General features: G+C 43.7%; 4 protein-coding genes across 4 annotated transcripts; 2 read left to right on the forward strand and 2 right to left on the reverse strand.

Moving 5' to 3' along the window:
- Positions 1–10: 10 nt before the first annotated feature.
- BYT42DRAFT_589614 (P-loop containing nucleoside triphosphate hydrolase protein) lies at positions 11–2,075 on the reverse strand. Its single transcript, XM_051570398.1, has 9 exons — positions 2,004–2,075; positions 1,510–1,944; positions 1,309–1,442; positions 1,165–1,242; positions 994–1,096; positions 818–933; positions 613–741; positions 396–545; positions 11–332 (listed from the first exon to the last, which is right to left on the reverse strand). The coding sequence occupies exons 1-9, from the start codon at positions 2,056–2,058 to the stop codon at positions 126–128; spliced, it is 1,407 nt and encodes a 468-aa protein (XP_051418452.1). The 5' UTR covers positions 2,059–2,075; the 3' UTR covers positions 11–125.
- Positions 2,076–2,211: 136 nt separating this feature from the next.
- BYT42DRAFT_589618 (peptidyl-tRNA hydrolase-domain-containing protein) lies at positions 2,212–3,203 on the reverse strand. Its single transcript, XM_051570399.1, has 3 exons — positions 3,178–3,203; positions 2,858–3,107; positions 2,212–2,794 (listed from the first exon to the last, which is right to left on the reverse strand). The coding sequence occupies exons 1-3, from the start codon at positions 3,196–3,198 to the stop codon at positions 2,358–2,360; spliced, it is 708 nt and encodes a 235-aa protein (XP_051418453.1). The 5' UTR covers positions 3,199–3,203; the 3' UTR covers positions 2,212–2,357.
- Positions 3,204–3,739: 536 nt separating this feature from the next.
- BYT42DRAFT_589621 (T-complex protein 1 subunit gamma) lies at positions 3,740–6,106 on the forward strand. Its single transcript, XM_051570400.1, has 8 exons — positions 3,740–3,794; positions 3,854–3,915; positions 4,025–4,235; positions 4,364–4,674; positions 4,774–5,056; positions 5,131–5,768; positions 5,837–5,938; positions 6,013–6,106. The coding sequence occupies exons 1-8, from the start codon at positions 3,770–3,772 to the stop codon at positions 6,022–6,024; spliced, it is 1,644 nt and encodes a 547-aa protein (XP_051418454.1). The 5' UTR covers positions 3,740–3,769; the 3' UTR covers positions 6,025–6,106.
- Positions 6,107–7,837, forward strand: BYT42DRAFT_589622 (saccharopine dehydrogenase). The gene is made up of 4 exons (XM_051570401.1): positions 6,107–6,580; positions 6,649–6,743; positions 6,815–6,956; positions 7,027–7,837. Exons 1-4 carry the CDS (start codon positions 6,214–6,216, stop codon positions 7,719–7,721), a joined length of 1,299 nt encoding a protein of 432 aa, XP_051418455.1. The 5' UTR covers positions 6,107–6,213; the 3' UTR covers positions 7,722–7,837.
- The last annotated feature ends 3,724 nt before the right edge of the window (positions 7,838–11,561 follow it).

Below are 11,561 nucleotides of genomic sequence, written 5' to 3' on the forward strand. Positions count from 1 at the left end.
TAGCTCTATTTTTATCTTGTTTTTTTATTATTATTATTTCACATTTTCTTGTTTATCGTTTATTCAATGGTTCTTATGCAGTGGAATGAATTAAGTTACAGAAATGGGCCAAGGAAGACGAAAATTTAGCGCTTCTTGGTCTTTACTTGAATGAATAGTTGAACATGTTTTTTCAGCGCTTTACTGATCTGTTCACGGGCCTGCGCAACTACTTCATTGATCACTGCGCCCTTGTGACCGACAACGATTTTCTGCTGGCTGTCACGCTCGACGTATACATGCTGTTCAATACGCAATGTACCATTTCGTAATTTGGTCCAACCCACATTTTCCTAGAAAAGCAGTAACGTCAGTTCTGTATCCGTGAAATAATTTATCCACTGACAAAGACAGACCTGTTGGAGCATATAAGGTATATAATGATGTAAACGTTTGTAAAATTCGACACGGATCAATTCCTCGACGCGCATGAGATCGGACATGTCGCTTTTCTGATCCAGCGCAAATTCCCATGGCTTTGGCTGAGCAAACGAGAATAATTTCGCCTATCATTCCCACGGTATCAATCAATCATAAGTTGCAATCACCTCCAAATTCCTTTTGACAGGGTACCTTTAACTTGTCCATGTTGTGATCGGTAGTGGCAGAAATGTACAAGGCGTGTTTAATGAAAGGGTAGGATGCTCGATAACGATGAGTGACTTCTTTCAAAGCAGAGTGCTTGTAATCCAACAAATCCATCTGGTGCCAAACATGTAACGTTAGATACATAGGAATACTATAACAATTGTAACTATCGTCTGCGAAAAAGAAGTACCTTGTTGAATACCAGGACGCTAGGAATACGTAAATCTTTCAGTTGCGATAAAAGATAGTCTTCAACGGGTCGAGATCGTTCGTCCAAAGCCCAATGACCATCCACCAGAATGATAGCTGTATCCTTCATATGAGTCAAAGTGTCATTATAAGAAATCATGATCTGCAGCTATTTACCAAAATCGGCTTCGTCCAAAGAGCGTGACCAGGATGTGGCCAATGTTCGGTTCATTCTTGCATGGTTGTTATTGTGAATGATACCAGGAGTGTCAAGGAAGATCTATTGTTCATTGATTTAGGTTGAATGCATGCTTATTTTCTTCGAAGGATAAACGGTTTTCCAATTACCACTTGATAGTTATTCTCTGACAAAACGGCCAGAATGCGCTCGCGCGTGGTGTGTGCCTTTGAAGAGACCACCGAGACCTGAAGATACGAATCAGTTATCGACAATCATTGTTTATCCTTTACAAGAGGGGATTCCACACTTACATCTTCGCCAACGAGATGATTGACCAGTGTAGATTTTCCGGCATTCGCCGCACCAATGACCGCCACCTTGAGAAGGTGTGGATTTTCAGGCTGTTGGACGTCTTTGGCAACCTTGACTAATCGCTGTTTCATTCCTACGCTCCCAATATGCTTTTCTTTAGCAACCATACATCTTTTTCACATTGTCATACCGTATCTCACCTGCAGGTTTCACCATTTTCAACGGCTTCAATATACTCAACAGACTATCCGAATCTTTTACGATGCCCCGTTGGACACTTTTAGACTCATCCACCTCGCTGGTAGCCTTGGTCTCCTGACTGTCAGACTGCTCGTTTGCCGAGGCTGGTTTAACAACGTTATTGCCGTTGACAGCAGTGGCCACCGCTGGTGCTTTATGCATTGAGCCATGATCGACAGGTCGAGATCGATGACTCGGTCGATTGTTCTCGATTTGTTCGCGAGCAGGACCAGTCGTACGCCAGCCCGACCGGGGCTGTTTATTGTTATCTGCATCTCGAGTGGTTCGTCGCAATGCAGGTGTTGATCGATCGTGCGGTTTTTCAAGCGGTATACCGGCCTGACGTTTCGCTCTCGACATGATCGCATAAGATCGTGAGCAAAACTGGATCGCCACTACAAAGATACCCAGTAAACCATATGCGCCAAGCGAACTCCATGGTAACAGCACTTACTGCAGTTATGCAAGCGTCCATTGCCACCGTGCAACCACTGTATTGAGCGATTCATTTTTGCGCGGATTAGCCAAACAAACGCAAATAATCAACCGCAATTGCTTTGCAAACTTGGATGCGGACATTAAAAATTTTAGCAGACAGTGCTTGCAATTCTTTTGACGAATGAACTAAAGCAGCACTATTCACAGGGTTTTAAGACAGTCGATAAATGCTTAAACTAATAAAGTTTATAGTGTGGCATGTGTTTTATACCATGGAAATTTCTAGAGAGATATAGATGCGGTCTATAGTGAAATGCAGAGAGTAATGTGGGTGGGTGTAGGTGGATGAGTAGGGTGGGAGTGGATTATTTTATGCAGAAGATGTTACTTGCTGTTCTGGTGGAGTAGGGGATACAGGTTTCTGTGCAACCACTTTCTTTGGCTTGGCCGGTTTGGGCATTTGCCATAGCTCTCCTCGACCACACAGTGTCTCGAGTCCTAAACCGGGGCCAATATCCATGAGTGGATACACTTGATGCATTAATGTGTCCATTTCAGATGGCGTGAACTTGCTGAGTACATAATCAGCTACAATATCTGGGGATCGGTTCCCAGCATCGGTCGGTGGACGACCAATACCTATCCGTACTCTTTTGAATTCATTGGTTCGTAAAGACTGAATGACGGATTTGACGCCGTTGTGTCCATTTGCTGATCCACCGGTTTTGATCGACAGTTTACCCAGGACCCGTTCCATATCATCGTGGAAAACATAGATCTCTGATGCTGGAATCGATAATTCCCGCACTATAGATGATTATATGAGTTGCATTGAGCGTTTGCGTTCATATCCACATCCCAAATTTGTACCTGCTTTAGCAACGCTGGGACCACAGACATTCATCAACAATCGAGGCTTTAACAATATTAAGGAAATATCTTCGTAATGGCTTTCCTTATTCTTGGTTACTTGAATCGTCAATTGTGTCTGTGCCATGTGGGCTTTCCAAGCTCGATGAAGTGTCCAGGTAAGATTCAGCTTTGAAGCGACATGGTCGAGCATCATCATGCCCACATTATGTCGGGTATTGGTATGTATATAATTTCCCAGGCCAACAAGCTTTAAAAGCAACGGTCAGTGGACTGTTTATTGCTTTTTTATAAGGTCCCCCAACCAGAACTGCGCTTACCAAAACTCGCTTTGAATGCATAACTACGAGACAAAGAGGCTGGTTGCCTCAAGGCACTTGATGCTTTTAATGATCATGTGGCTTGTGTTGCCTTTTTTGGAAGTTCCTATTGACCCCGATCTCACCAGATACTGCCCCTTTGATCCCTGCACCGTTGCCTCCATTGAATACACTACCACGTCCTGTTAAAAAAAACAAAGACCAGTTTATTACAAGGATGCGTATGCTAAATGGTAAAATGATATCACTTATAGGCAACCATAAAAAACGCAGCGGGGATCTTGCCGACCCAACATCCATTGTAAAGTTATATTATTTGAAGCGTCTCGGTTACAGTTTTATAATATAATGGACATCATGACATGCTTTTGAATTTCATATTCAACTCATTGGTAGCGAGAATAGTGATACGTGCAATGCGGCATATATATTAGATTTTGACAGCTTCGTGTCGAGGAGTTGAACGGGAAAAAAGTTTTGTGCTCCGCCGAGAGAAACAGTCACGACGTCAGTGCTGGGTCGTCGAGAAGGTGGTCGTCCACGTTTTCTCGAGTGGTCTCAGCTGGCGTTTTGAACCGATATCCCATACAAGATGCAGGCACCCGTCATCGTAATGAGTAAGTCGACGATTCTGCTGTGGTATGTTATTACATCCGACTTACCGTGTGTTTGTCAGACACCAACATGGAGAGAGAGTCTGGCCGTAAGGCTCAGCTCTCCAACATTACAGCAGCAAAGGTAAACCAGATGAACACTCATCTTGCTTCGGGGGATGAGTAAAAATAATACATGCCCGAGAATCATAACATAAGTAAAACGTGTTTACTCATCACTTTTTTTATTTAAGACTGTCTCTGATGTTATTCGTACATGTCTCGGTCCTCGATCCATGCTCAAGATGCTTCTTGATCCTATGGGCGGTATTTTGTTGACGAACGACGGCAATGCTATTTTACGTGAGATTGAAGTGAGCCATCCTGCTGCCAAAAGCATGATTGAGCTTTCCAGAACACAAGATGAAGAAGTCGGCGATGGCACTACCAGTGTCATCATTCTTGGTAAGCTGTCATTTTCCGTTTTTTGACACGTACAGGTCGAGATGAGGAGCTTTTTTGGCTTTCGGCTTTGATTTTTTTTTTTTTTTGACACGTAACTAAATTTTCCCAATCTCCTCCTTTTTGCTTAGCTGGTGAGGTTCTTGCCCGTGCTTTGCCTCATATTCAGAATAATATCCATCCGATCGTCATCATCAGTGCTTTCAAAAAAGCGTTGGAAGATGCCTTGCAGATTGTGGAAGACATCTCGGTTCCTGTCGACGTCACCAATAACGAGGAAATGTTGAAACTGATCAAATCTTCCATCGGTACCAAATTCTCAAACACATGGAGTGAATTGATCTGCAATCTCGCCTTGAATGCAGTCCGAACTGTTGCCTTCAAGGAAGAAGGTACAGGCCGAACTGAAGTGGATATCAAGCGTTATGCTCGTGTGGAAAAGGTAAAAATGAGAATAGTCTATTGTTGCGTCTTTTTATTTTGGAGGAGGAGAGTTCTCTTTGGCATGTTGTTGCTGACAAAAAATATGATGCGTCCATAGATTCCCGGTGGTGAAATCGAACAGTCGGAAGTACTTGATGGTATCATTCTGAACAAAGACGTCACGCATCCCAAAATGCGTCGTCGTATCGAGAATCCACGTATCGTCCTCTTGGATTGTCCTCTTGAATACAAAAAGGGTGAATCCCAAACCAACATTGAGATTTCCAAGGAAGCCGATTGGAACCGTATCCTTCAAATCGAAGAAGAACAAGTCAAAGCCATGTGCGACAAGATTATTGAATTGAAGCCTGATTTGGTCTTCACCGAAAAGGGTGTTTCTGGTACGTTGGTGACACTAGCCACCCAATTGCGTGACTCAAAATTCGTTAACATGTCCTTTTGTTCTGGCCCATAGATCTTGCACAACATTACTTTGTCAAGGCCAACATCACAGCCATTCGTCGTGTCCGCAAGACCGATAACAACCGTATTGCACGCGCTGTGGGTGCTACCATTGTCAACCGCGTGGATGATTTGCGAGAGTCGGATGTCGGTACCAAGTGTGGCTTTTTCAATATTGACAAGATTGGCGATGAATACTTTACTTTCTTGACTCGATGCGAGGATCCTAAAGCCTGTTCCATCATCTTGCGTGGTCCCAGCAAAGATATCATCAACGAAGTCGAGCGTAACCTGCAGGATGCCATGTGCGTCGCGCGTAACGTGTTTTTCAATGCCAAGTTGGCCCCCGGTGGCGGTGCTACCGAGATGGCTGTGTCTGTAAAACTTGAAGAAAAGGCGAAATTATTGGAAGGCGTTGAGCAATGGCCTTACCGATCCGTGGCCGAGGCCATGGAAGTGATTCCCCGTACTTTGGTGCAGAACTGTGGTGGCAATGCTATCAAGATCTTAACACAACTTCGAGCCAAGCATGCCGCTGGTGAGCATTCCTTTGGTATTGATGGTGAAGCCGGCAAGCTCGTTGATATGAACGATTACGGTGTTTGGGAACCCAGTGCTGTCAAGGTACAAACCATCAAGACCGCTATTGAGGTAAGCGTGCCTTTAAGAAAAGACTTGTCATCCATGTTCCTTTTTAACACTGATTTTTGCCTTTCTAGTCGGCATGTCTGTTATTGCGTGTGGACGATATTGTGTCTGGTATTTCAAAGAATAAGGGACAAGGTCAACAAGGTGGTGGCGGTGCGCCAGAGGGTGCTGAGGTAAGTTGGAGATGGTTGTGCAAAATTCATGATGACGATTTTTTTTTAATTGAAAGCAATCTTATGTTTCACAGATGATGGAATAAACCGACGATAAACATAAAAAAAGTACAAGCGATTTCACAATAAAATAAAAAAATTGGGATTCAGTTTTTTTTCATCAGTTTCAGATCTCTTTCTTTGCCCTTTTTGTGCAAGTTTTCTAAAAGAGGAGAAAATACGCCTAAAGTCATCCTCCCTTCCCTCGTTTCTCGCCACTTTTCAACCCAAATAGAATGAGTCGCAAATACGACATTGCTATCTTTGGCGCCACCGGTTTAACTGGCAAATACATCGTCCAGCATGTGTATGAACTCAGCACGCAACAACCCGGATACTTTGCCGCCAACTTTGAGTGGGCCATTGCTGGAAGAAACGAATCAGCACTGAACAACATTATCGATGAATACTCGGCCAGATACCCTCGCGCTTCAGTTTCCCGTCCTGCAGTATTGCTTGCTGACGTGACGCGACGGGATTCGCTCGATGCCGTAACGCAGCAATCAAAAGTACTCATCAATGCCGTCGGACCTTTCCGCTTCATGGGCGAATATGTAGTCCGTTCATGTGTCGAGCAAGGATGTGATTACGTCGATATTACTGGTAATGTCCGGGGCCCCACAGATAATGATATGGCACATATGGAGTGTAACTCGGATGGGATTTTCTAGGTGAGCCCGAATTTATCGAGCGCATGCAACGGACATATCACGATCAAGCAAAAGCGAAAAATGTGACCATTGTTCACGCATGTGGCTTTGATAGCGTAAGACTTGGCAATAACGACAGAAAATGGGGAAAAAAGAGATGCTAAGGGGGAGTTCGCTTTATAAATAGGTGCCGAGTGATATGGGCGTGATTTGGCTCAAACAAGCGTATCAGGCTCGAGGTTGGACCCCTACTCAGATTGAAATGTTTCTTCGCATCCACACGGGTCCCGCCGGCATGCGAGGTGGCTATGCCACATACGAGTCAGCCGGTAAGTGAATGAGGACAGGTTTGGGCGCAGAGTAACAGCTAGTAGCTGATCGATTTTTTTTCATGGTCAGTGCATGGATTCAGTTCAGTGGAGCTGCTTCGAGAAATCCGAAAAGCATCCAATTTGGCTCCGTTACCGCGTGTCAGCCCTGATGACCGTCTGAAGTTTCATAAAAGCTTAACATTTGATCAACGATTGGGATACCATGTCCCTTTTATGTTCGCCGATCCGTCCGTGGTGCGTCTGTCGCAGCAACTCTTCCTAACCGGCTATGCCACCAAAGAAAAAGACAACGATGCCTTGCCAACCGTGCAATTTGCCGCTTATCTTTTGTTACCGTCACTCTTTATTGCCATCTTGTACCATATCTACGGGTTCATCTTTTCACTCCTGGCCCCCACCCCATGGGGACGTCGCTTGCTGCTAAAGTATCCTGAACAGTTTTCCGGTGGTCTATTTTCCAAACAGCACCCTACCGAGGACCAACTGAATCAAACCAGTTTCGAAATGATCTTGCGTTCCAAAGGCAAGACTACGAATGGATCCCCGGAACAAGTCAATTTACTTGTACGCGGCCCTGAACTTGGATACGTGGCAACGCCTCGTATTGTATTACAATGTGCCTTGACTATACTCAATGAGAAATCAACATCCATCTCGGCCGGCGTACTCACTCCCGGGGCCGCGTTTTGGCAAACCGATTTAATTCGACGCCTTCGCACCGTTGGCGTCACCTATGACGAACAATGTCCTCCTGTATCTTGAGCGAAAATGCGGTTTGCTACTATTCCATGCATGTGTCAAGGACCCGATCCCATTATGAAACAATAAAAAAAAATGGATAAGCAAACTACAAAGTGACGAGTGTCCTTGGATTGGGGGTTATGCCTCCGTCAAAAAGATTTATCAGATATTTAACATGAATCCATGCTGATACATTGCTCGATTGTGCTTCATTAACCCAAAGAAGCTGATCAACTACGCCTTCATTGTATGGATGGTTTTTTGGGACAATGAGCATCGCGTTTTGCAGAGTTTTTGGATTTTGTTTTCGAGAACACGCTGACAATACAACAGGTAAACTAGGCAATACCATGGTAAATGGATCAATCAAATGTACTTGTCAGGATATAAGACGCTTGTTTAATCTGGGGGACAAGTCGTATCGGCCAATCAGATGGCTTTTGCAATGTCGAAAACCGCAAAGTGCATCTGTGAAACCATCGAGCACAAAAAGTGATGCTTAAATCGAATTTGCTTTAGCATACAATATTATAATAAAAGTGGGAATTAAAAATTATATAAAGTGACTCCGAAACTGAGCAATGTCATTAAGTTAAGTTTCTTTTGCATCAACCGCACTGGCAGCATTTAATCGATCACAAAAGGTCCCCAACCTGATATCGTGAAGGGGAGCGGAGAAGGAGAACTCAATTTTCAAGAGGAGACAACGCTGATCCTGCAAGTCCGTTTATGCGAAAATACAACACATCGTAAATGATACCCAAGCTAGCGGTGCTGTCAACTGCGCTGACGCGTGTATGCATCGTTTACATATCCATAAGAGCATCTTTTGGCGCAGCCAAAAGACATTCTTTTTGCGGCATGCTCACATGTGTCGCAATGGCTTTGGTCATTGCTGACTCTGACTTTGTCGCCATTGCAACATGGAGCATTGAAACTGACACCCTGGTTTCTTGGAGTAAAATGTGAACGTTTATTGTCACAGCAGTATTGGATACACGGTTTTAAAAACAAAACTGATAAAAAGGGGCAGGACAAGGTAGAGAAATTTTCTACCATACGAAAATAAATGAATATGTGTAAAGACTGAAGCATTTCGCAATCAAGAGTCAGCCATAGTCTATACTGCACGCTATAGAGTGACTACAGTGCACGTGGGTTGCTCATGGCAGCATGAGTAACATGGCGCAGCTCCTCTTTGCATTCCTTACGCGAAAGAAGAGTGAGGCGCTGAATTTCGCGAGTTTTGTTGCGGGAATCGAGCCAATGAGGTGCATTCGCGGTCATAAAGCAAGGTCACAATCGAAGGTCCTCGAACGATTTTTGAAAAAGATATAAAAAGGGGGCGTTTCTTCTCATCTCTTTTTTTCTTTTGTGCGCCAGTTCGGAATCAGGGGCTGCTAGGCTGGTGGTTACTGGTAATGATGAACGCTCCGGTTTTTGGTAAAGCATTCGGGGTATGGCGAAAAATCCGAAAACCATCCTCTAATGATAGGATTGGCCATCCTCTGAAGAAGATTGTTTTCGTTCCCGTCGGCTCTTCCCTTTGGGCGCCTGACTAGTCATCAGCGCGGTCATTGTGGAAGGTATGTCGGTGGGTTTGCTTTTTAATCGCAACAAAGGTAAATGAAAAATAAAAAAGGCTTTTTGCCTTTATTATTCTTTTTCTCAGCCCTTTGTGGGTTGAATAATAAAATAAAAAGTGGGCTTAATGTCCTGTGGACTATGCCACTTCATGTAAAACTAAAAATAAATGAAAAAACTTTGCTTTTCCTTTGCAGTACGGTCATTTTCGGCTGGTCCATTTCTTGGCTTAACAAACCGCTTTGACGTCGCTTTGGGCATTCAAATGAAAAGAAGGCAGATAATTGAAAAGGAAAACGACTAGCTTAGCGTAGAAAGACATACAGCAGGATAGACCTTTTTAATTTGTTTGTCGTTCATCTGTTCTCTATTGAATAAAGACGTCCAATAACCCCTTCTTGTCCAAAAACCGTCCTTTTTATTCGTGTTATCTGTCTGCCGCAGCTCACTCTCGACCAGGCCACTTGGTTCAGTTAAGGTCAAAGTGGCCTATTGCTGATTGTTTCAACAGAGGGAGGAAGCTCTTGGCACCATTATCGTCAAAACGGTGGTCCCGCAAACGCAAAACTGAGTTGCCGGCATTAGCTCAACAGAAGTACTCGCCGATTGCCTTGAACTCAACACTGTGATGATTGTCCTCATTGTGCTGGCGGTTTTGGAGCACGACGCTTGTGTTGTAAGGATAAAGTATCATGTTTCCAAAAGGCTAGACAATAAATTGAAGGTGGAATCAACAGCTGCTGCATAGGGATGTAGCTTTCAGGCAGCGTCTGAGATGGCGTTCAGAAGAATCATCAGATGCAGGTCTCCTAATGATTCTCATTCCCATGAGAGACGCGTTTGCTCAGCAATTGCTACCAGGTCAACATGGCAGCTAGAGATATTCAAGGTCATCGGGGTTCCTGGTGGTGATGGTTTAGAGAATGAAACACCAGTCAAACAAACTTTCCACAAGGTTGGATACGGAAGCTCTTTGTTATGGCTATTGTGTAATTACATGTTGCGCCGTCTTATATGATGGATGGATAGAGGGATCGTATTTTCGTTATTCATTCTGTCAAGCAACCGGATCCACAAAATACGAGACACTTTGAGCCACGACAATCATTGGCATCCCGAACAAATTGAAAAAGGTAGCCTAATATATTTGAATCCCGGGAAACCAGACACCCTTTCTGTGTCATGCGATTGTTAGCTAGCTTGAGAAATAAACTTTCTCCAACGGATAGATGGGGGCTTCTCCTTCTACGCCTAGCCTTTTTGAAAAGAACTGATGCGAAAATCGATTCACAGGCCGACAAGCAAGATTCGAAAATGATATTTGGACAACGAGTCCTACCATCCGAAAGAAAACGTTGTTTCGGCGCGAATAGATAACACGACAAGGCTAAAGGCAAATGTTGAGCAGTGTAACCCCCATAACGCTTCGATCCATAAGCATTACCACCTGTTTGGATTCCTGATAATGTAGGCTGTAAAGTACTTCGAATTTTCCAATATTACCACGTACAGACCGCTTAGGCAATACGCCATGAATTTAAGTTTATGGCTAACTATTTCTGAATGCTACGCTTGGATTTTTTTTTTCGAAACTCCTGGAGAAATCGCAGGGCGGTTTGTGTTTCGCTATATGCTTCAAAGTTTAATTGATCATGTTCCGTGAGGAATGAATTCAATTCAGTCGAGTGAGCTAATATGGAGCATGTTAGTTTGATATCAGTAAAAAGAAGCAGTTATCCAAATCCATAGCACGGTATGCAAGACTTTCCAAACTGGTACTGTTACTGTGGCTGTGGCACCCAAATATGGTTTATTTTACCATAAACGGCAAATAGCTTGCTTAATTTTTTGCTGCATAATGGTCAATAGGATTATGAAACCATTCAGCACGGTAAAAGCTTAATTATTTAAGCTTGCTAGGTCATAAACGCATTAACTTGGGCAATTAATAGCTTGGCAGCCGTTGATGCGGTATACTTCAAGTCCAAATAAAGTTCTCCAAATTTCACAGGCTGTTACCAAATGTTGCCGATTCCCTTGTCTCTGTCGAATCTGAGCAAGCTGGGTGAGAAGCTGCACATCCAATTGTAATCTTGACGCGTAACTGGTGGCAGATCGAGAGATCGATATTGAAAATCTTTGCTTTTACAACATTTGGGCGCAGTCGTTCAAGTGAGTAACCCGCCGCTTGGGTGCAGTATTGATTCAATCCGTCCCGAAAACGCTCTTTCCAAAATTATGCATACTTTTGGCATCAACATTCCTGATGAAGAAAGG

This window comes from Radiomyces spectabilis (assembly GCF_025331425.1).
Source record: "Radiomyces spectabilis strain NRRL 2753 chromosome Unknown BYT42scaffold_18, whole genome shotgun sequence".
NCBI classification, from domain to species: domain Eukaryota; kingdom Fungi; phylum Mucoromycota; class Mucoromycetes; order Mucorales; family Radiomycetaceae; genus Radiomyces; species Radiomyces spectabilis.

Bases quoted from the DNA above. Each gene is read 5' to 3' on its own strand.
- BYT42DRAFT_589614 (XM_051570398.1), bottom strand. From the start codon at position 2,058: ATGAATCGCTCAATACAGTGGTTGCACGGTGGCAATGGACGCTTGCAT. The intron at 1,945-2,003 runs GTAAGTGCTGTT...GTATCTTTGTAG, and splicing joins TGGACGCTTGCATAACTGCA to TGGCGATCCAGTTTTGCTCA. The intron at 333-395 runs GTCTGTCTTTGT...CTGCTTTTCTAG, and splicing joins TACCTTATATGCTCCAACAG to GAAAATGTGGGTTGGACCAA.
- BYT42DRAFT_589618 (XM_051570399.1), bottom strand. From the start codon at position 3,198: ATGCATTCAAAGCGAGTTTTG. The intron at 3,108-3,177 runs GTAAGCGCAGTT...TTGCTTTTAAAG, and splicing joins TGCATTCAAAGCGAGTTTTG to CTTGTTGGCCTGGGAAATTA. The intron at 2,795-2,857 runs GTACAAATTTGG...AATCATCTATAG, and splicing joins TCCCAGCGTTGCTAAAGCAG to TGCGGGAATTATCGATTCCA.
- BYT42DRAFT_589621 (XM_051570400.1), top strand. From the start codon at position 3,770: ATGCAGGCACCCGTCATCGTAATGA. The intron at 3,916-4,024 runs GTAAACCAGATG...TTTTTATTTAAG, and splicing joins CCAACATTACAGCAGCAAAG to ACTGTCTCTGATGTTATTCG. The intron at 5,057-5,130 runs GTACGTTGGTGA...TCTGGCCCATAG, and splicing joins CACCGAAAAGGGTGTTTCTG to ATCTTGCACAACATTACTTT.
- BYT42DRAFT_589622 (XM_051570401.1), top strand. From the start codon at position 6,214: ATGAGTCGCAAATACGACATTGCTATCTTTGGCGCCACCGGTTTAACT. The intron at 6,581-6,648 runs GTAATGTCCGGG...GGGATTTTCTAG, and splicing joins TGATTACGTCGATATTACTG to GTGAGCCCGAATTTATCGAG. The intron at 6,957-7,026 runs GTAAGTGAATGA...TTTCATGGTCAG, and splicing joins TGCCACATACGAGTCAGCCG to TGCATGGATTCAGTTCAGTG.